The sequence below is a fragment of the Myxine glutinosa genome, chromosome 12, assembly GCF_964187855.1.
Source record: "Myxine glutinosa chromosome 12, kmMyxGlut1.1, whole genome shotgun sequence".
Classification (NCBI taxonomy): domain Eukaryota; kingdom Metazoa; phylum Chordata; class Myxini; order Myxiniformes; family Myxinidae; genus Myxine; species Myxine glutinosa.
Window position 1 is genome coordinate 56,521,500 of NC_136272.1, and position 25,545 is coordinate 56,547,044.

Genomic DNA, 25,545 nt, shown 5'->3' on the forward strand with positions numbered 1-25,545 from the left:
AACCTTTTTTCTAGCCATTTGCGGAAGCGATAGATTCGGGCCGAATATTAACCTCTTTTTTCACTGATTTACGTTTCACTGCATATGAGGTCAACTTGACATTTCTTTCTTTGTTTCTTAATTTCATATTAGTGTGCTTGCTCGCCAGCAACTGTCGTCACGTGGCAAACATGCATGATACATTCGTACTCTCATTAATCTTGCATTTGTTCATTCAAAATGGACTATCGTTCTGTTCTCCTTCTTCACGGTTGTTTCTATCCCCTGCAGTTTCTCCAAAGGAAACCACATGTGATACTTTGCTGTTTTGGATTGACCTCAAGTGTAAGTATTATGCTCAACATTGCTTGGCAGACAGCAGTAGGAGAGGAATGTTGCTTCTGAGACCTTCCCTCGTCCCCTCCAACCCCAATTTTATATCTCAGTGAATGAGGGAAACTACCTAACCTCACCTCTGAGACAACAACCTATTTCTCCCCACCTCGAACTAAGTAAAACCTCAATTTAAAATAACATTCAAATACAAGTGAATCGGCAAAAATCCATTTGTCCTTCCTCCCAAAATAAAATGCCCGTTTCTCCCACTTTCAGGTAATGAGGAAAGATATTACCTGCAAACGGACATTCCTAAACTACCTTTTTTGCTGCCCAAAATATGTGTGTGGGAAACACCGTATTCTAACCTCTTGTGTGTAGCATTCTAAACCGAATTATAACACTTAAATCACATGCACATGTTCTAACCTCTTGTGTGTAGCATTCTAAACCGCATTATAACACTTAAATCACATGCACATGTTCTAACCTCTTGTGTGTAGCATTCTAAACCGCATTATAACACTTAAATCACATGCACATGTTCTAACCTCTTGTGTGTGGAACTCTCAACCACATTATAACACTTAAATCACATGCACATGTTCTAACCTCTTGTGTGGCATTCTCAACCACATTATAACACTTAAATCACATGCACATGTTCTAACCTCTTGTGTGTGGCATTCTAAACCACATTATAACACTTAAATCACATGCACATGTTCTAACCTCTTGTGTGTGGCATTCTAAACCACATTATAACACTTAAATCACATGCACATGTTCTAACCTCTTGTGTGTGGCATTCTAAACCACATTATAACACTTAAATCACATGCACATGTTCTAACCTCTTGTGTGGCATTCTCAACCACATTATAACACTTAAATCACATGCACATGTTCTAACCTCTTGTGTGTGGCATTCTAAACCACATTATAACACTTAAATCACATGCACATGTTCTAACCTCTTGTGTGTGGCATTCTAAACCACATTATAACACTTAAATCACATGCACATGTTCTGGCCTCTTGTGTGTGGCATTCTAAACCACATTATAACACTTAAATCACATGCACATGTTCTAACCTCTTGTGTGTGGCATTCTAAACCACATTATAACACTTAAATCACATGCACATGTTCTAACCTCTTGTGTGGCATTCTCAACCACATTATAACACTTAAATCACATGCACATGTTCTAACCTCTTGTGTGGCATTGTCAACCACATTATAACACTTAAATCACATGCACATGTTCTAACCTCTTGTGTGTGGCATTCTAAACCACATTATAACACTTAAATCACATGCACATGTTCTAACCTCTTGTGTGGCATTCTCAACCACATTATAACACTTAAATCACATGCACATGTTCTAACCTCTTGTGTGGCATTGTCAACCACATTATAACACTTAAATCACATGCACATGTTCTAACCTCTTGTGTGTGTCATTCTCAACCACATTATAACACTTAAATCACATGCACATGTTCTAACCTCTTGTGTGGCATTCTAAACCACATTATAACACTTAAATCACATGCACATGTTCAAGCCTCTTGTGTGTAGCATTCTCAACCACATTATAACACTTAAATCACATGCACATGTTCTAACCTCTTGTGTGTAGCATTCTAAACCGCATTATAACACTTAAATCACATGCACATGTTTTAACCTCTTGTGTGTAGCATTCTAAACCACATTATAACACTTAAATCACATGCACATGTTCTAACCTCTTGTGTGTAGCATTCTAAACCGCATTATAACACTTAAATCACATGCACATGATCTGGCCTCTTGTGTGTAGCATTCTAAACCACATTATAACACTTAAATCACATGCACATGTTCTAACCTCTTGTGTGTAGCATTCTAAACCGCATTATAACACTTAAATCACATGCACATGTTCTAACCTCTTGTGTGTAGCATTCTAAACCACATTATAACACTTAAATCACATGCACATGTTCTAACCTCTTGTGTGTGGCATTCTAAACCACATTATAACACTTAAATCACATGCACATGTTCTAACCTCTTGTGTGTAGCATTCTAAACCACATTATAACACTTAAATCACATGCACATGTTCTAACCTCTTGTGTGTGGCATTCTAAACCGCATTATAACACTTAAATCACATGCACATGTTCTATCCTCTTGTGTGTGGCATTCTAAACCGCATTATAACACTTAAATCACATGCACATGTTCTATCCTCTTGTGTGTCGCATTCTAAACCACATTATAACACTTAAATCACATGCACATGTTCTAACCTCTTGTGTGTAGCATTCTAAACCACATTATAACACTTAAATCACATGCACATGATCTGGCCTCTTGTGTGTCGCATTCTAAACCGCATTATAACACTTAAATCACATGCACATGTTCTAACCTCTTGTGTGTAGCATTCTAAACCGCATTATAACACTTAAATCACATGCACATGTTCTAACCTCTTGTGTGTAGCATTCTAAACCGCATTATAACACTTAAATCACATGCACATGTTCTAACCTCTTGTGTGTAGCATTCTAAACCGCATTATAACACTTAAATCACATGCACATGTTCTAACCTCTTGTGTGTGGCACTCTCAACCACATTATAACACTTAAATCACATGCACATGTTCTGGCCTCTTGTGTGTCGCATTCTCAACCACATTATAACACTTAAATCACATGCACATGTTCTAACCTCTTGTGTGTAGCATTCTAAACCGCATTATAACACTTAAATCACATGCACATGTTCTAACCTCTTGTGTGTGGCACTCTAAACCGCATTATAACACTTAAATCACATGCACATGTTCTAACCTCTTGTGTGTAGCATTCTAAACCGCATTATAACACTTAAATCACATGCACATGTTCTAACCTCTTGTGTGTGGCACTCTCAACCACATTATAACACTTAAATCACATGCACATGTTCTATCCTCTTGTGTGTCGCATTCTCAACCACATTATAACACTGAAATCACATGCACATGATCTGGCCTCTTGTGTGTCGCACTCTCAACCACATTATAACACTGAAATCACATGCACATGTTCAACCCTCTTGTGTGTCGCATTCTAAACCACATTATAACACTTAAATCACATGCACATGATCTGGCCTCTTGTGTGTAGCATTCTAAACCGCATTATAACACTTAAATCACATGCACGTGTTCTATACTCTTGTGTGTAGCATTCTACCCCACATTATAACACTTAAATCACATGCACATGTTCTAACCTCTTGTGTGTGGCATTCTAAACCACATTATAACACTTAAATCACATGCACATGTTCTAACCTCTTGTGTGTGGCATTCTAAACCACATTATAACACTTAAATCACATACACATGTTCTAACCTCTTGTGTGTGGCATTCTAAACCACATTATAACACTTAAATCACATGCACATGTTCTATACTCTTGGGTGTAGCATTCTAAACCACATTATAACACTTAAATCACATGCACATGTTCTATCCTCTTGTGTGTAGCATTCTAAACCGCATTATAACACTTAAATCACATGCACATGTTCTAACCTCTTGTGTGTAGCATTCTAAACCACATTATAACACTTAAATCACATGCACATGTTCTAGCCTCTTGTGTGTAGCATTCTAAACCGCATTATAACACTTAAATCACATGCACATGTTCTATCCTCTTGTGTGTAGCATTCTAAACCACATTATAACACTTAAATCACATGCACATGTTCTAACCTCTTGTGTGTGGCACTCTCAACCACATTATAACACTTAAATCACATGCACATGTTCTATCCTCTTGTGTGTAGCATTCTAAACCACATTATAACACTTAAATCTTATGCACATGTTCTAACCTCTTGTGTGTAGCATTCTAAACGACATTATAACACTTAAATCACATGCACATGTTCTAACCTCTTGTGTGTAGCATTCTAAACGACATTATAACACTTAAATCACATGCACATGTTCTAACCTCTTGTGTGTAGCATTCTAAACCGCATTATAACAGTTAAATCACATGCACATGTTCTAGCCTCTTGTGTGTAGCATTCTAAACCACATTATAACACTTAAATCACATGCACATGTTCTAGCCTCTTGTGTGTAGCATTCTAAACCACATTATAACACTTAAATCACATGCACATGTTCTAGCCTCTTGTGTGTAGCATTCTAAACCACATTATAACACTTAAATCACATGCACATGTTCTAACCTCTTGTGTGTAGCATTCTAAACCACATTATAACACTTAAATCACATGCACATGTTCTAACCTCTTGTGTGTAGCATTCGAAACCACATTATAACACTTAAATCACATGCACATGTTCTAGCCTCTTGTGTGTAGCATTCTAAACCGCATTATAACACTTAAATCACATGCACATGTTCTATACTCTTGTGTGTAGCATTCTAAACCACATTATAACACTTAAATCACATGCACATGTTCTAACCTCTTGTGTGTAGCATTCTAAACCACATTATAACACTTAAATCACATGCACATGTTCTAGCCTCTTGTGTGTAGCATTCTAAACCGCATTATAACACTTAAATCACATGCACATGTTCTAACCTCATGTGTGTAGCATTCTAAACCACATTATAACACTTAAATCACATGCACATGTTCTAGCCTCTTGTGTGTAGCATTCTAAACCACATTATAACACTTAAATCACATGCACATGTTCTAACCTCTTGTGTGTAGCATTCTAAACCACATTATAACACTTAAATCACATGCACATGTTCTAACCTCTTGTGTGTAGCATTCTAAACCGCATTATAACACTTAAATCACATGCACATGTTCTAACCTCTTGTGTGTAGCATTCTAAACCACATTATAACACTTAAATCACATGCACATGTTCTGGCCTCTTGTGTGTTGCATTCTAAACCGCATTATAACACTTAAATCACATGCACATGTTCTAACCTCTTGTGTGTAGCATTCTAAACCACATTATAACACTTAAATCACATGCACATGTTCTAACCTCTTGTGTGTAGCATTCTAAACCACATTATAACACTTAAATCACATGCACATGTTCTAACCTCTTGTGTGTAGCATTCTAAACCACATTATAACACTTAAATCACATGCACATGTTCTAGCCTCTTGTGTGTAGCATTCTAAACCGCATTATAACACTTAAATCACATGCACATGTTCTAACCTCTTGTGTGTAGCATTCTAAACCACATTATAACACTTAAATCACATGCACATGTTCTATCCTCTTGTGTGTAGCATTCTAAACCACATTATAACACTTAAATCACATGCACATGTTCTATCCTCTTGTGTGTAGCATTCTAAACCGCATTATAACACTTAAATCACATGCACATGTTCTATCCTCTTGTGTGTAGCATTCTAAACCGCATTATAACACTTAAATCACATGCACATGTTCTAACCTCTTGTGTGTGGCATTCTAAACCACATTATAACACTTAAATCACATGCACATGTTCTAGCCTCTTGTGTGTAGCATTCTAAACCGCATTATAACACTTAAATCACATGCACATGTTCTAACCTCTTGTGTGTGGCATTCTAAACCACATTATAACACTTAAATCACATGCACATGTTCTAGCCTCTTGTGTGTAGCATTCTAAACCGCATTATAACACTTAAATCACATGCACATGTTCTAACCTCTTGTGTGTGGCATTCTAAACCACATTATAACACTTAAATCACATGCACATGTTCTATCCTCTTGTGTGTGGCATTCTAAACCGCATTATAACACTTAAATCACATGCACATGTTCTATCCTCTTGTGTGTGGCATTCTCAACCACATTATAACACTTAAATCACATGCACATGTTCTAACCTCTTGTGTGTAGCATTCTACCCCACATTATAACACTTAAATCACATGCACATGTTCTAACCTCTTGTGTGTAGCATTCTAAACCGCATTATAACACTTAAATCACATGCACATGTTCTATCCTCTTGTGTGTAGCATTCTAAACCGCATTATAACACTTAAATCACATGCACATGATCTGGCCTCTTGTGTGTAGCATTCTAAACGACATTATAACACTTAAATCACATGCACATGTTCTAACCTCTTGTGTGTAGCATTCTAAACGACATTATAACACTTAAATCACATGCACATGTTCTAACCTCTTGTGTGTAGCATTCTAAACCGCATTATAACACTTAAATCACATGCACATGATCTGGCCTCTTGTGTGTAGCATTCTAAACGACATTATAACACTTAAATCACATGCACATGTTCTAACCTCTTGTGTGTAGCATTCTAAACGACATTATAACACTTAAATCACATGCACATGTTCTAGCCTCTTGTGTGTCGCATTCTCAACCACATTATAACACTTAAATCACATGCACATGTTCTATCCTCTTGTGTGTAGCATTCTAAACCACATTATAACACTTAAATCACATGCACATGTTCTAACCTCTTGTGTGTAGCATTCTAAACCACATTATAACACTTAAATCACATGCACATGTTCTATCCTCTTGTGTGTAGCATTCTAAACCGCATTATAACACTTAAATCACATGCACATGTTCTAACCTCTTGTGTGTAGCATTCTAAACCACATTATAACACTTAAATCACATGCACATGTTCTATACTCTTGTGTGTAGCATTCTAAACGACATTATAACACTTAAATCACATGCACATGTTCTAACCTCTTGTGTGTGGCACTCTCAACCACATTATAACACTTAAATCACATGCACATGTTCTAACCTCTTGTGTGTAGCATTCTAAACCACATTATAACACTTAAATCTTATGCACATGTTCTATACTCTTGTGTGTAGCATTCTAAACGACATTATAACACTTAAATCACATGCACATGTTCTAACCTCTTGTATGTGGCACTCTCAACCACATTATAACACTTAAATCACATGCACATGTTCTAACCTCTTGTGTGTAGCATTCTAAACCGCATTATAACACTTAAATCACATGCACATGTTCTAACCTCTTGTGTGTAGCATTCTAAACCACATTATAACACTTAAATCACATGCACATGTTCTAACCTCTTGTGTGTAGCATTCTAAACCGCATTATAACACTTAAATCACATGCACATGTTCTAACCTCTTGTGTGTAGCATTCTAAACCACATTATAACACTTAAATCTTATGCACATGTTCTATACTCTTGTGTGTAGCACTCTCAACCACATTATAACACTTAAATCACATGCACATGTTCTAACCTCTTGTGTGTAGCATTCTAAACCGCATTATAACACTTAAATCACATGCATATGTTCTAACCTCTTGTGTGTAGCATTCTAAACCACATTATAACACTTAAATCTTATGCACATGTTCTATACTCTTGTGTGTAGCATTCTAAACGACATTATAACACTTAAATCACATGCACATGTTCTAACCTCTTGTGTGTGGCACTCTCAACCACATTATAACACTTAAATCACATGCACATGTTCTAACCTCTTGTGTGTAGCATTCTAAACCACATTATAACACTTAAATCACATGCACATGTTCTAACCTCTTGTGTGTAGCATTCTAAACCACATTATAACACTTAAATCACATGCACATGTTCTATCCTCTTGTGTGTAGCATTCTAAACCACATTATAACACTTAAATCTTATGCACATGTTCTATACTCTTGTGTGTCGCATTCTAAACCACATTATAACACTTAAATCTTATGCACATGTTCTATCCTCTTGTGTGTAGCATTCTAAACCACATTATAACACTTAAATCTTATGCACATGTTCTATACTCTTGTGTGTAGCATTCTAAACGACATTATAACACTTAAATCACATGCACATGTTCTAACCTCTTGTGTGTAGCATTCTAAACCACATTATAACACTTAAATCACATGCACATGTTCTAACCTCTTGTGTGTGGCACTCTCAACCACATTATAACACTTAAATCACATGCACATGTTCTATCCTCTTGTGTGTGGCATTCTAAACCACATTATAACACTTAAATCACATGCACATGTTCTAACATCTTGTGTGTAGCATTCTAAACCACATTATAACACTTAAATCACATGCACATGTTCTAACCTCTTGTGTGTGGCATTCTAAACCACATTATAACACTTAAATCACATGCACATGTTCTAACATCTTGTGTGTAGCATTCTAAACGACATTATAACACTTAAATCACATGCACATGTTCTAACCTCTTGTGTGTGGCATTCTAAACGACATTATAACACTTAAATCACATGCACATGTTCTAACCTCTTGTGTGTCGCATTTTCAACCACATTATAACACTTAAATCACATGCACATGTTCTAACCTCTTGTGTGTCGCATTCTCAACCACATTATAACACTTAAATCACATGCACATGTTCTAACCTCTTGTGTGTAGCATTCTAAACGACATTATAACACTTAAACCACATGCACATGTTCTAACCTCTTGTGTGTAGCATTCTAAACGACATTATAACACTTAAATCACATGCACATGATCTGGCCTCTTGTGTGTAGCATTCTAAACCACATTATAACACTTAAATCACATGCACATGTTCAATCCTCTTGTGTGTGGCATTCTCAACCACATTATAACACTTAAATCACATGCACATATTCTAACCTCTTGTGTGTAGCATTCTAAACCACATTATAACACTTAAATCACATGCACATGTTCTATCCTCTTGTGTGTAGCATTCGAAACCACATTATAACACTTAAATCACATGCACATGTTCTAACCTCTTGTGTGTGGCATTCTCAACCACATTATAACACTTAAATCACATGCACATGTTCTAACCTCTTGTGTGTAGCATTCTAAACCACATTATAACACTTAAATCACATGCACATGTTCTATCCTCTTGTGTGTAGCATTCGAAACCACATTATAACACTTAAATCACATGCACATGTTCTAACCTCTTGTGTGTCGCATTCTCAACCACATTATAACACTTAAATCACATGCACATGTTCTAGCCTCTTGTGTGTCGCATTCTCAACCACATTATAACACTTAAATCACATGCACATGTTCTAACCTCTTGTGTGTCGCATTCTCAACCACATTATAACACTTAAATCACATGCACATGATCTGGCCTCTTGTGTGTCGCATTCTCAACCACATTATAACACTGAAATCTTATGCACATGTTCTAACCTCTTGTGTGTAGCATTCTAAACCACATTATAACACTTAAATCACATGCACATGTTCTGGCCTCTTGTGTGTAGCATTCTAAACCACATTATAACACTTAAATCACATGCACATGTTCTATCCTCTTGTGTGTGGCATTCTAAACCACATTATAACACTTAAATCACATGCACATGTTCTAACCTCTTGTGTGTAGCATTCTAAACCACATTATAACACTTAAATCACATGCACATGTTCTATCCTCTTGTGTGTAGCATTCTAAACCACATTATAACACTTAAATCACATGCACATGTTCTAACCTCTTGTGTGTAGCATTCTCAACCACATTATAACACTTAAATCACATGCACATGTTCTATCCTCTTGTGTGTCGCATTCTAAACCACATTATAACACTTAAATCACATGCACATGTTCTAACCTCTTGTGTGTAGCATTCTAAACCACATTATAACACTTAAATCACATGCACATGTTCTAACCTCTTGTGTGTGGCACTCTCAACCATATTATAACACTTAAATCACATGCACATGTTCTAACATCTTGTGTGTGGCATTCTAAACCACATTATAACACTTAAATCACATGCACATGTTCTAACCTCTTGTGTGTGGCACTCTCAACCACATTATAACACTTAAATCACATGCACATGTTCTAACCTCTTGTGTGTAGCATTCTAAACCACATTATAACACTTAAATCACATGCACATGTTCTATCCTCTTGTGTGTCGCATTCTAAACCACATTATAACACTTAAATCACATGCACATGTTCTAACCTCTTGTGTGTAGCATTCTAAACCACATTATAACACTTAAATCTTATGCACATGTTCTAACCTCTTGTGTGTAGCATTCTAAACCACATTATAACACTGAAATCTTATGCACATGTTCTAACCTCTTGTGTGTAGCATTCTAAACCACATTATAACACTGAAATCTTATGCACATGTTCTAACCTCTTGTGTGTGGCATTCTAAACCACATTATAACACTGAAATCTTATGCACATGTTCTAACCTCTTGTGTGTAGCATTCTAAACCACATTATAACACTTAAATCACATGCACATGTTCTATCCTCTTGTGTGTCGCATTCTAAACCACATTATAACACTTAAATCACATGCACATGTTCTAACCTCTTGTGTGTAGCATTCTAAACCACATTATAACACTTAAATCACATGCACATGTTCTGGCCTCTTGTGTGTCGCATTCTAAACCACATTATAACACTTAAATCACATGCACATGTTCTAACCTCTTGTGTGTCGCATTCTAAACCACATTATAACACTTAAATCACATGCACATGTTCTAACCTCTTGTGTGTAGCATTCTAAACCACATTATAACACTTAAATCACATGCACATGTTCTATCCTCTTGTGTGTAGCATTCTAAACCACATTATAACACTTAAATCACATGCACATGTTCTATCCTCTTGTGTGTCGCATTCTAAACCACATTATAACACTTAAATCACATGCACATGTTCTAACCTCTTGTGTGTGGCATTCTAAACCACATTATAACACTTAAATCACATGCACATGTTCTGGCCTCTTGTGTGTCGCATTCTAAACCACATTTTAACACTTAAATCACATGCACATGTTCTGGCCTCTTGTGTGTCGCATTCTAAACCACATTATAACACTTAAATCACATGCACATGTTCTAACCTCTTGTGTGTCGCATTCTCAACCACATTATAACACTTAAATCACATGCACATGTTCTAACCTCTTGTGTGTCGCATTCTCAACCACATTATAACACTTAAATCACATGCACATGTTCTAACCTCTTGTGTGTCGCATTCTAAACCACGTTATAACACTTAAATCACATGCACATGTTCTAACCTCTTGTGTGTAGCATTCTAAACCACATTATAACACTTAAATCACATGCACATGTTCTAACCTCTTGTGTGTGGCACTCTCAACCACATTATAACACTTAAATCACATGCACATGTTCTAACCTCTTGTGTGTCGCATTCTAAACCACGTTATAACACTTAAATCACATGCACATGTTCTGGCCTCTTGTGTGTCGCATTCTCAACCACATTATAACACTTAAATCACATGCACATGTTCTAACCTCTTGTGTGTCGCATTCTAAACCACATTTTAACACTTAAATCACATGCACATGATCTGGCCTCTTGTGTGTCGCATTCTCAACCACATTATAACACTTCAATCACATGCACATGTTCTAACCTCTTGTGTGTCGCATTCTAAACCACATTATAACACTTAAATCACATGCACATGTTCTATACTCTTGTGTGTGGCATTCTAAACCACATTATAACACTTAAATCACATGCACATGTTCTAACCTCTTGTGTGTCGCATTCTAAACCACGTTATAACACTTAAATCACATGCACATGTTCTGGCCTCTTGTGTGTCGCATTCTCAACCACATTATAACACTTAAATCACATGCACATGTTCTAACCTCTTGTGTGTCGCATTCTAAACCACATTATAACACTTAAATCACATGCACATGTTCTATACTCTTGTGTGTGGCATTCTAAACCACATTATAACACTTAAATCACATGCACATGTTCTAACCTCTTGTGTGTCGCATTCTAAACCACATTATAACACTTAAATCACATGCACATGTTCTAACCTCTTGTGTGTGGCACTCTCAACCACATTATAACACTTAAATCACAACCACATGTTCTATCCTCTTGTGTATCGCATTCTAAACCACATTATAACACTTAAATCACATGCACATGTTCTCACCTCTTGTGTGTGGCACTCTAAACCACATTATAACACTTAAATCACATGCACATGTTCTCACCTCTTGTGTGTGGCATTCTAAACCACATTATAACACTTAAATCACATGCACATGTTCTAACCTCTTGTGTGTGGCATTCTAAACCGCATTATAACACTTAAATCACATGCACATGTTCTAACCTCTTGTGTGTAGCATTCTAAACCACATTATAACACTTAAATCACATGCACATGTTCTAACCTCTTGTGTGTGGCACTCTCAACCACATTATAACACTTAAATCACAACCACATGTTCTATCCTCTTGTGTGTAGCATTCTAAACCACATTATAACACTTAAATCACAACCACATGTTCTATCCTCTTGTGTGTCGCATTCTAAACCACATTATAACACTTAAATCACATGCACATGTTCTGGCCTCTTGTGTGTAGCATTCTAAACCACATTATAACACTTAAATCACATGCACATGTTCTATCCTCTTATGTGTGGCATTCTCAACCACATTATAACACTTAAATCACATGCACATGTTCTGGCCTCTTGTGTGTAGCATTCTCAACCACATTATAACACTTAAATCACATGCACATGTTCTAACCTCTTGTGTGTAGCATTCTCAACCACATTATAACACTTAAATCACATGCACATGTTCTAACCTCTTGTGTGTAGCATTCTCAACCACATTATAACACTTAAATCACATGCACATGTTCTAACCTCTTGTGTGTGGCATTCTCAACCACATTATAACACTTAAATCACATGCACATGTTCTAACCTCTTGTGTGTGGCATTCTCAACCACATTATAACACTTAAATCACATGCACATGTTCTAACCTCTTGTGTGTGGCATTCTCAACCACATTATAACACTTAAATCACATGCACATGTTCTAACCTCTTGTGTGTCGCATTCTAAACCACATTATAACACTTAAATCACATGCACATGTTCTAACCTCTTGTGTGTCGCATTCTAAACCACATTATAACACTTAAATCATATGCACATGTTCTAACCTCTTATGTGTGGCATTCTCAACCACATTATAACACTTAAATCACATGCACATGTTCTAACCTCTTGTGTGTGGCATTCTCAACCACATTATAACACTTAAATCACATGCACATGTTCTAACCTCTTGTGTGTGGCATTCTCAACCACATTATAACACTTAAATCACATGCACATGTTCTAACCTCTTGTGTGTCGCATTCTAAACCACATTATAACACTTAAATCATATGCACATGTTCTAACCTCTTGTGTGTGGCATTCTCAACCACATTATAACACTTAAATCACATGCACATGTTCTAACCTCTTGTGTGTGGCATTCTCAACCACATTATAACACTTAAATCACATGCACATGTTCTAACCTCTTGTGTGTGGCATTCTCAACCACATTATAACACTTAAATCACATGCACATGTTCTATCCTCTTGTGTGTCGCATTCTAAACCACATTATAACACTTAAATCACATGCACATGTTCTAACCTCTTGTGTGTGGCATTCTCAACCACATTATAACACTTAAATCACATGCACATGTTCTAGCCTCTTGTGTGTAGCATTCTAAACCACATTATAACACTTAAATCACATGCACATGTTCTAGCCTCTTGTGTGTAGCATTCTAAACCACATTATAACACTTAAATCACATGCACGTTTTCTATCCTCTTGTGTGTAGCATTCTAAACCACATTATAACACTTAAATCACATGCACATGTTCTGGCCTCTTGTGTGTAGCATTCTCAACCGCATTATAACACTTAAATCACATGCACATGATCTGGCCTCTTGTGTGTAGCATTCTAAACCACATTATAACACTTATATCACATGCACATGTTCTGGCCTCTTGTGTGTGGCATTCTAAACCACATTATAACACTTAAATCACATGCACATGTTCTATCCTCTTGTGTGTAGCATTCTAAACCACATTATAACACTTAAATCACATGCACATGTTCTAGCCTCTTGTGTGTTGCATTCTCAACCGCATTATAAAACTTAAATTATATACACATATTCTAACCTCTTGTGCGTGGCCATATCCCAATCTACCCTTTCCTATGGCCTGTCAATTGCATACACACATACACACATACACACATACATACATACATACATACATACATATGTGGGGTCTGTCCACCTTTATCAAAAATAGTGACAAACAACTTTGATAGACAAAAGGAATATTTATTGGTACTGTTACAGATTCGTCACTTCCGTCTTTGTGGTTGTCATCCACTTGAAGCACTTTTAGTTTCAGGTACTATTATTGTTACAGTTTGAGTGTGAAATGGAGATAAATGTCTTCAAAGGTAAAAAAAAAAAATGTCTCAGAAGGAAAACGATATGGGTGAGGGCGAAAACGGAAGAAGAAGAAGAGGCGGGCGAGCGGATCGAGTGAGATCTGGAAAGAAAGGCCAATCTGCTTTGAGGTGCCGAGCGGACGCTGGTGGACATTGGTCACGAGCGAATATTGGTTTCCCCGGGAAAGGGATTCCTGTGACAGTGTCGTTATTGCTGTGGCAAATAAACCTGCGTGACAGGTTTTGCTTTTGGTTCCGAAAGTGAATCATCACTGGAGAGCAGGTACGCCTCCATTACCGGCCCGTCCGCCATTTCACCTCGCACTAGCCATTTCACCTCGCACCAGCCATTTCATCTCGCACCAGCCCTTTGCCTGGTTATCGTGTGTGTCATGGATTTCGCTTGGGAACTCGCGGTTCTCCGCTTGGGAGTCGCTGATCGTTCATGTCAGCGTCATTGTCTGGTGAACTGAAGGTGTGAACTCCCAGTCGCCATTTGGGTGAACTTTTACCAGACCGACGTCGGCCCGACACCTCACCAAGCGGCTCGTCTGCAGCGTCGACTGTTAGCCGTTCTGGGTTCAGGTCTCAGTACGACCTTTTCTTGTGATCGCGAGAGCCAAGGGGATCGACTTTGGCCTGGTATCGTGACACAGTGACTTTGGGGGAGGTTACCGATTGGTCACGTGGGAATACCGTGAGTTATTGATTCAGGAAATTGGTGGTACCATCATAGAAATTATCTGGTGTTTGCTGTGCAAGTGATGTTTTCTTGTACGTGCGATACTTGTTATTATTGTGTGATATTAATACAATACTTTGGTTTTGTAACAACTGATAGGTGTGGTTTCACCATTGGTCATTGGCACACATAATAGCACATCTTTCTGCCGTGACTCCTTTCAGGGCTCGGAGGTACACCGTGGCCGGGGTTTGGGGAGGAGCACGTAACAGTACGCACGGAGGTAATCTGCTTGTCCACATGGGCAATCAGATCTCTGACTTCTATTCTTTCTGAATTGTAATTTATACCCCCAAAGCAACTCGGCAAAATGAGGCCAAGTACCTGCCATTAGTTCAGAGTACTGGAATGCTGTTATTAAAACCCTTGGCTTAATATTTTTACATAAGGCCACGTCACTGATAAAACATGTTTCTATCAACTCTACGCAAAGGCACAGTTCTGCTCAGCAACTGCGAGATGGCTTTATGCCCAATAGTGCTCAAACAATCATACCTCCTTTAACTTCGCGTGATTGCCCCATGTGATGCAACGACCCAGCATGCTTTACGGCCACGGCTGTCTCTGATTGGTCCAGAGATGACAATTATTCATTTTTACTCAGACACATATATACATACATACATACATACATACATACATATGTGAATGGCTATAACTCAATCTGCCCTTTCATAAGGCCTGTCACTTACATCCATACATATGTGCATAGCTATAATAGAGCCGGTGATTTTCTGCGATCACAGAAAACGCACGGAATTAATGGAATTGGTAACTTGAAACTAAAAAGCAAATCTGACAATAAAGTAATGTCCTAAATTATAGAAAAACTAGAACAACATTCTTCGACATCACGACGTGGACTGATATGCCTCTGCCCACATTCTTACATCATTAAAATACCTGTACCAAGTTTGCTTTAAATCCATTCAGCTGTTCTAAAGTTATCGCATTTTTATCTGACATGACCTCTGAATTTTGACCTCTTAACCCCAAAATTTAATCAGTTTAAAGCGCGGCGTTACGCGCGCTGCTTGCGAGCAAGGAGGAAGCGGACAAGCGGTAACTTATAAGCGTCTTTATTTCAGGAGCTCACTGTAACACTAGCCCGCTCTGGGCTGGGCGCCCCGTGTATATCCTCAGGCCACGCCTACCCCTCGGGCATGGCCCTCGCCCACTTGGTGCGCGGAATGATGTCACCACGCCAGTGGGCTTTTGTGTCCGCCACACGCGCCCCCCCAGAATTCCCGCGCACCTGGAGGGCCAGTTTGCGGGGCAGACGAATGACCCGGCCGAAGCGCCCCCTGGCGATCGGCGGCGTCCGGGGTGCAGGGATGCCAGGTGGGATGCCCCTGGCTGCCCCTGGGATGGGTGCAGGACCGGGGGGCGGCATGGCGGCGGGGCTGGGCGGTACCGGGGGTCCGCCCACAGGGGGGCGGCCCCGACGTGGGGGTCGGGCCACTGGCGGTGGATGGTCCACGTCGAGGTGGGCCGGCTTGAGGCGGTCTACCGAAACACGGTCGGGAGTACCGCCGATGTCCAGGGTGAAGTGCTTCGACCCGGTCTCCAGCACGCGGAAAGGCCCGTCGTACGGGGGCCGCAGTGGTGTCCGGTGGGCATCGTGGCGGACGAAGACGTACTCCGCCGTGCGAAGCTCCGGGGCGACGTGTGTCGGTGGGTGCCCGTGGCATGCCGTTGGCACCGGGGCGAACCTCTGGGCGGTCTCTTGCAGAGCGGAGCGCTGCTGTGCCGCGGACCATGGTGCCGTGGAGTCGGGGAGGAACTCGCCCGGCACCCGCAGCGGTTGCCCGAAGACCAACTCCGCCGCGGATGCGCGCAGGTCCTCCTTGGGCGCCGTCCGGAGGCCCAGCAGGACCCAGGGGAGCCTGTCGACCCAGCCACCGTCGCGGAGGGTGGCCCGGAGCACGGCCTTCAATGAGCGGTGAAACCGCTCAAACAGGCCGTTAGCCTGGGAGTGGTAGGCCGTGGTTCGGTGCAGCCGGACCGCAAGCCCCTGCGCGACCGCCCCCCAGAGCTCCGAGGTGAACTGGGGGCCGCGGTCGGCCGAGATGTCTGAGGGGGCACCGAACCGGGCGACCCAGGTGGCGATGAAAGCCTGCGCGACATCGGCCGCCGTTGTCAACGCCAAGGGCACGGCCTCCGGCCACCGGGTGGTGCGGTCCACCATGGTGAGGACGTGGGTGAAACCCCGCGAGGGGGGCAGAGGTCCCACCAGGTCCACGTGGACGTGGTCAAACCGGCGTTCCGGCACCGTGAACGGGGCCAACGGGGCCTGGGTGTGCCGGTGCACCTTGGCGCGCTGGCACGCGAGGCACGTCCTGGCCCAGCCGCGGACGGCCTTCCGGAGGCCATGCCAGACGAACCTGTCGGCGATCAGCCTTTGGGAGGCCCTCGCGCCCGGGTGAGACAGGCCGTGGATGGCGTCAAACACCTGGCGCTGCCAGCCCGCGGGCACGATGGGGCGAGGACGCCCGAGGGAGACGTCGCACAAAAGGGCCGCGCCCGCGCCGTCGAACGGCACCTCGGTGACGCGGAGGCCTGTGACGGCGGTCCGCAAGGCCTGGATGTCGGGGTCAGCGGCCTGGTCCGCTGCCATCCGGGCATAGTCGATGCCGAGGTGGACTGCGTGGGCGACGGCCCGGGAAAGGCAATCCGCCACCGGGTTGTCCTTCCCCGCGACGTGCTGGATGTCCGTCGTGTACTCGGACACGGCCGAGAGGTGACGCTGGACGGACGGCCTTCCGGAGGCCATGCCAGACGAACCTGTCGGCGATCAGCCTTTGGGAGGCCCTCGCGCCCGGGTGAGACAGGCCGTGGATGGCGTCAAACACCTGGCGCTGCCAGCCCGCGGGCACGATGGGGCGAGGACGCCCGAGGGAGACGTCGCACAAAAGGGCCGCGCCCGCGCCGTCGAACGGCACCTCGGTGACGCGGAGGCCTGTGACGGCGGTCCGCAAGGCCTGGATGTCGGGGTCAGCGGCCTGGTCCGCTGCCATCCGGGCATAGTCGATGCCGAGGTGGACTGCGTGGGCGACGGCCCGGGAAAGGCAATCCGCCACCGGGTTGTCCTTCCCCGCGACGTGCTGGATGTCCGTCGTGTACTCGGACACGGCCGAGAGGTGACGCTGCTGCCGGGCCGACCACGGCTCGGTGACCTTGCCCATCGCGAAGATCAGCGGCTTGTGGTCGACGAAGGCCGTGAACGCACGGCCCTCGAGCAGATGGCGGAAGTGCCTGACCGCCAAGTGAAGCCCGAGCAACTCGTGGTCGAAGGTACTGTAACGGCGTTCGGGCGGGCGAAGCTGCCGGCTAAAGAACGCCAGCGGTTGCCAAGCTCCACGCACCCATTGCTCGTGCACCGCGCCCACCGCGTAGTCCGAGGCATCGGTGGTGAGGGCGATCGGTGCATCGGGCGCCGGGTGCGCGAGCATGGTGGCGTTAGCCAAGGCGAGCTTCGCGCCCGTGAACGCCGTGTCCATCTGCTCGGTCCAGGTAACGTCGCCTTTGCCCGGCTTACCTCGGAGAGCTTCGTGCAGGGGGCGCAGGAGCTGGGCGATACGGGGCAGGAACCGATGGTAAAAGTTCACCATGCCCAGGAACTCCTGCAGCCCTCTGATCGTGCGGGGGCGCGGAAACCCCTTCACCGCCTCCACCTTGGCCGGCAGGGGGACGGCTCCGTGCCTGGTGACACGGTGCCCCAGAAAATCGATTATGGCGGCGCCGAACCGGCACTTTGCGGGGTTCACAATCAGGCCATGCTGGCCCAGGCGTTCGAAGAGCGTGCGGAGGTGGCGTAGGTGCTCTTCGCGGGACGCGCTGGCGACGAGGATATCGTCCAGGTAGACGTAGACAAAATCCGAGTCGCGCAGGACGCTGTCCATCAGTCGCTGGAACGCCTGAGCTGCATTCTTCAGACCGAAGGGCATGCACAGGAACTCGAAGAGTCCGAATGGCGTGATGACCACCGTCTTCGGGACGTCCTCCGGCCTGACGGGGACCTGATGGTAGCCGCGTATGAGGTCCACCTTCGAGAAGAAGGACATGCCCGCCAAACGGGCGGAAAAGTCCTGAATGTGGGGGACGGGGTAGCGGTCGGGAGTCGTGGCGTCATTGAGACGGCGATAGTCCCCGCACGGTCGCCATCCCACGCCGGGCTTCGGCACGATGTGCAGCGGCGACGCCCAAGCGCTCTCTGAGCGCCGAACGATGCCGAGTCGCTCCAGGGTAGCGAACACCGCTTTTGCCACCGCCAGCTTCGTCGGCTCGAGGCGGCGTGCCCGGGCGTAGACCGGTGGCCCGACGGTGGGGATGTGATGGGCCACCCCGTGCTTGATGGCCCCCGCCGAGAAGGTGGGCCGTGTGAGGGCCGGGAAGCCGGCGAGGAGGCGGGTGAATGCGTCCGCTGCCGGAAGCGTACAGACCAACGTGGCCGGAACCGAACCGTTCGGCAAGCCGCTTGGCAAGCCGCTCGTTGAGCTGCTCGGCGAGCTGGGCAACGCACAAGCGAGCGAGCTGAACGTCTCGGCCTGGACAAGACGTCTGCGCTTGACGTCGACCAGGAGCCCATTAGCGCACAGGAAGTCCGCGCCAAGCAGTGCCATGGGCACGTCGGCGGTGACGAACGTCCATCGGAAAACCTGCCCTTCGAACCGCAGAGAGAGGCAGCGTTTTCCGTACGTACGGATGGGCATCCCGTTCGCGGCAAGCAGCGTGGGGCCCCCATCCACGGCATGCTTGTCTGACGTGCCGGCGGGGACGACACTCACCTGCGCTCCCGTGTCGCACAGGTAACGGCGCCCGGAGAAGGTGTCCGTTATGAACAGCAGGCTGCTCGAACGGCCGGCGCTCATCGCCACTATTGAGCACCGGCCCGGGCGTTTCCCGACCTGTTGAAGGAGCATGGCGGATGACACTGCCGAGCTTCGTGGCCGAACTTGGCGTGGAACCAGCACCAGGTGGTGGAGCTGGAGGAGCGCGGCTGGCTCCGCCAGGCCGGTGGAGTTGGCGGGTTCCCCGCGGTGGCGGTTTTCGCCGCGGCGGTGGGCGGGGCGTTGCGGCGGTCACGAGGTGCGTATCAGCATGCTGCGTATGCTGTATAAGCTGATGTTGTGGATCAGCAGCATCAGCAGCATCAGCAGCAGCATCAGCCACAAGGGCCGTGACGGCCACGCCGACTCTCGCCCGCGTGTCCGAAGCGGCGAAGTACTTGTCCGCCTCGGCTGCCAATGCTCGGGTTTCCGTTAGCCCGGTCCCGTCCAATGCGAGGCGAACCTGTGCTGGAAGTTGGCGACGGAAAAGCGCCCGGAATAGAGAACCGGGGGCTTCGTCGCCCAACAGTGACAACATATGGTCCATTCGGACCGACGGGCGCGTGTCACCGAGCTCGGGGAGATCCAGGAGGCGGTCGGCCCGTGCGTCGTCCGTGAGGCCGAACGTGGCTAGGAGTAGCCGCTTGAGTGCCTCGTACTTGTGGCCGTCCGGTGGGTGGCGAAGGACGGACACAACTCGAGCGGCCGTGCCGGGCCCGAGGGAGGCGACGACGTGGCAATAGCGCGTGTCATCGCCGGTGAGGCGCCGAAGCTGAAATTGGGCTTCGGCCTGGACGAACCAGACTTCGGCCTGAGCCTCCCAAAATTCGGGAAGTTTGATGAAGTTGGCCATGGCAATGGTGTCGCGTGTGGAAGGATCGCTCCGGCAGATCCAACGTCGAGGGGGTCACCAGTAAAGCGCGGCGTTACGCGCGCTGCTTGCGAGCAAGGAGGAAGCGGACAAGCGGTAACTTATAAGCGTCTTTATTTCAGGAGCTCACTGTAACACTAGCCCGCTCTGGGCTGCGCGCCCCGTGTATATCCTCAGGCCACGCCTACCCCTCGGGCGTGGCCCTCGCCCACTTGGTGCGCGGAATGATGTCACCACGCCAGTGGGCTTTTGTGTCCGCCACAAGTTCATATTTACGTCATTATACATACCTGTACCAAGTTTTAATTTAAATCCCTTCAGCTGTTCACAAGTTATCACATTTTAACCTGACATGACCTCTGACCTTTGACCTTGGGACCCCAAAACCTAATCAGTTAATCTTCATATAATTATACATATGTGCACCAAGTTTGAATTATATCACTTCAGCCGTTCTCAAGTTATAGACATTTTACAGACTTTGACCTCTTGACCCCAAAACATATTCAGTTCATTTTTACATCATTCTACATAATTGTACCAAATTTGGTCAGAATCCCATCACTGGTTCACAAGTTATCGTGGTAACAGGATTTTTACAGAACATGACCTCTCACCTTTGACATTTGACCTCGTGACCCCAAAATCTAATCAGTTCATTTTTACGTCATTGTACATACCTGCACCAAGTTTGACTAAGATCCCTTCAGCCGTTCTCAAGTTATCGTGGGAACGGAAACCTATCACGGACGGACGGACGGACAGATGGACAACCTGAAAACAAGACGTCTCCGGCGACTTCGTCAACGGAAGCATAAAAATCCACATTGTGTTGAATTATAAGATATTCATTATATTGTGTGATGTTGTGTGTGAATATTTTCTCCACAGACTTGATTTCCACAGTATATAATTATGAAAAGTGGTAAAAGAAGAAGAAGAAGAAGAACACTGCAATTCGATGCACAAGGAATAGCGTGTATTAGTCAGGTTCACTATGTCAATAAATTATATTTCGTTCAAAATCATGGTAGATTAGCAAACCTATACATTTTTGGAAAGGTTATAGCATAAGGAAATTAAAAATCAATGTTTACATTTGGAGAGATACCTGTATGGCGGCCATTTTGGATTTTCAAAATGGCCACTGTAAAATACATATTTTATTCTATTTCTGCCTCTAATTACCCTAAAAACTTTAAAAAATATACTAAACCTATATTTTCAGGGACAAGGAATCCAATGAAAGTATCAAATTAGTGCTATGGGGAATGGTAAGACACGAATCAAAGGTTTTGAATTGCAAAATACTGTCTTTATATTCGCGATAAGTTGCATAATCAAATACATGTTATCATTTTGTACAGGCAGTTAATAACATCAAAATGTGTCACAATAATTCATATCACCAAACGTACACAGGCAGTCAGCAAAATCATATATACACATGCGGTCAGTATAACTTCACATCTACACAGGCAGTCAATGACAAAATATACACAGGCAGTCAATGGCATCAAACATACACGATTACAGAATATGCCATTTGGAGTTCCTCATCACCGTCCTGTGTGTCGTATCCGACAATATAGTCCGCATCGTTTTCACAGTCCGTTCCACACAAGCAAAGGTCGGTCAAATTGATTGGCAAATCGAATTGGTCGAATGGTCGATCGAATCGAATTCGATGAATCGAATCGAATCGAATCGATCGAATTGGTCGAATGGTCGATCGAAGCGATTGGTCGAATGGTCGAATGGTTGAATTGGTCGAATGGAATTGGTCGGAATTGGCAAATGTAAACATTGATTTTCAGATTTTCCATGTAATAACGTTTCCAAAAATGTATAGGTTTGCTAATCTACCATGATTTTGAACGAAAAAACATCGTGAACCTGACTATATACTCAGATGGGAGCATGGCCATTGCTTCGCTGACGTCAATCGCGGCTTCTTCGGACAAACGGCGCTGTGAAGCTCCATCTCAATTGCTGGCACTAAATTCTCGATGTAATTCAATCGACCAATCTCTGGAGAGCCAAGTCAAAGTGAATTTTGATTTTGCAGTCACCCCAATTTGTTGAAAATTCGGTGAAAATATTCCCTGAAAACACAATCGCTGAGAAAACAAAATGTCGGTCATCACACACGCACATGCAACCTTAGAGAGACTGTTTTTGGTGAAAATGGTTCAACTTAAACACACATGATATTGCCAAAATAATTATGAAGAACAGAAAAAACAAAATGGCGGTGTGTGTTATGTCGATGTGCATAAACTTCCACGTCTGCGTACTTCCTGATTTATTGAAAGTTCCACGTGCCAGAAATCCAGTTTCCACATTTTTCCCACCTGCAGTTTACTATTTTCTTAACATTATATTATTCGCCATGTTTGTGACAAAAAAATACACTGCCCAGGAATGCCGTGGACATTTGTACGTGCACACACTTGAGGAAGATTTCATTTTTCCACAAAAATAAATGCTTATTTTGGCATTCACAGCACAACACGGAATTTCGTTTTTGAAACGGAATTTAAGGTTTTTTATGAAACGGAAAATCACTGGCTCTACTCTAATGAGGGATACCTTGGAATAAAATCGTGATCTGAAGTGCCAGATTATCAATGTGCTCACATCGCAATAATGCAAAATGGTCTTTTTGTGTCCTTTATTACAGGTAATGAGACTTCGACTTGTGAGACATTTGACTTGGATTTGAAAAAAGGAGATCACATTACCATCAAAGGTGTGATTTTCAAAAGCACTCATTTATTTAACATAATGAAGTAACTATACAATGGTATACCATGAGTTAACTGAATTTTACCATTATATCCTGGGAGCTGGGACCATTATAAAGGGTAACTCGGTTTGTAAAGCCTTTGTGTCCAGGTGTCCTGTCTGCTACCATTAGTTGGTGAATATTTAAAAATCCCACCTGATCCTTCGCCAAGAGAGGCTTGTTATCACCGGCATCTTGCTCAAATGATAAATTCCTGCCCAGACTAATTGATGGGAAGGCAATGGCAAAGCAGCCAAGGATAATCTCCCTTTTGGGTAAGACGGTTTGATTAGAAAACGGACACGTCACACTTCACACACAATGGCCGCCGGTTCGTTGGACATAAAATGGCTTCTAATCGCAAGTCATCACGACTCCTCGACAGTATAGAGATTCTCGTTCTGTTTGTAAGAGAATACATTCGTTTCCAACAAAGTGAAGTTTTCTCTTTGATTCAAATAGATGAAAAGGAAGTTATTTGTTGGACGGAATAACCTGTGTGTGGGTGAAAGATTTTTTTACTTCTGTTAGATATGCAAACCAGCGGACTTTCGATTATACACCACATGTGAAACTTTGTGTTTCCACTCGCACAAAGTATCGTCAGAGCAGAACATCCGTCTGTACACCTCACATGTTCAAGCAATAGTAAGGAGCCCCAGGTTCTGTTTGTGAGAAATATTTGTTTCAAATGGAGTGTGGAATGTTAATGGAGCTTGTTATGAATATCTATCGATTGCATAATAGTAACTCATAGTGTAGCAGCATAGCAAACCTGTTGTGCATTTTGTGATACAAGCACCAAATTTGGTACACTCGTAGACTATCATATTATGAAAAGATCTGGATATTGGGCCATCTCAGATTCAGAGATTTGATTTTTGCAAGATTTCGATTCGATCGGGATCGAAGAGAACACCTTCTTCGTCTTCTGTACAGTGAAGTTGCCAGCCCTGAATTCTCTGGCTACATCTGGGTGCTTCATTGGGAGTGCAACCGTGTCCCTCAGGTGAACAGGGACCCACCTGGCATAGTGTGTGTGGTCTAAGGCATGGAACCATGGGACCAGTTCCGTCAGGGCATCAAGGTACATCGTGAATGAAGCCTGCCGCAGAGAACGCACGTAGACCAGTACCAACATCTCTAGTTCCAGCAGTTGCCCAGTACTGAAAGTTGGGAATGTCTTCTCCTCTCTGGTGACACCAGTCTTCGAACTCAGGCAGGTCTTCTGCATCATCAGCATATGTCATACAGTGGCGTTCATACGCATGGTGTTGCAGGATGTGCAGTGCCGCTGCAGTGATTTGATGAGCTCTTCTTGTGCGGGTGACGTGGGCAGCTCGTAGGAAGGAGTCGGCCGTCCCTGGCGTTGCAATCTCAGCTTGCAAATCTGCAAAATCTGCAAATCTTGCAAAAATCAAATCTCTGAATCTGAGATGGCCCAATATCCAGATCTTTTCATAATATGATAGTCTACTAGTGTGCCAAATTTGGTGCTTTCCTCACAAAATGCACAATTCTTTTGAATATTTGGGCTAAGCCGCCCCACTATCACTGCCCAAACTGCAAAGGTTTCT

At 43.6% G+C, this 25,545-nt stretch overlaps 1 protein-coding gene across 1 annotated transcript in view; it reads left to right on the forward strand.

The window, feature by feature from the left end:
• Window positions 1–25,545, forward strand: part of LOC144888458 (uncharacterized) — a 72,830-nt gene that overhangs the window by 3,650 nt on the left and 43,635 nt on the right. Inside the window, exons 8-9 of the mRNA XM_078766374.1 lie at window positions 133–324; window positions 23,864–23,932. Coding sequence (XP_078622500.1) covers window positions 133–324; window positions 23,864–23,932 — 261 coding nt within the window. The remainder of the gene's footprint in view (window positions 1–132; window positions 325–23,863; window positions 23,933–25,545) is intronic.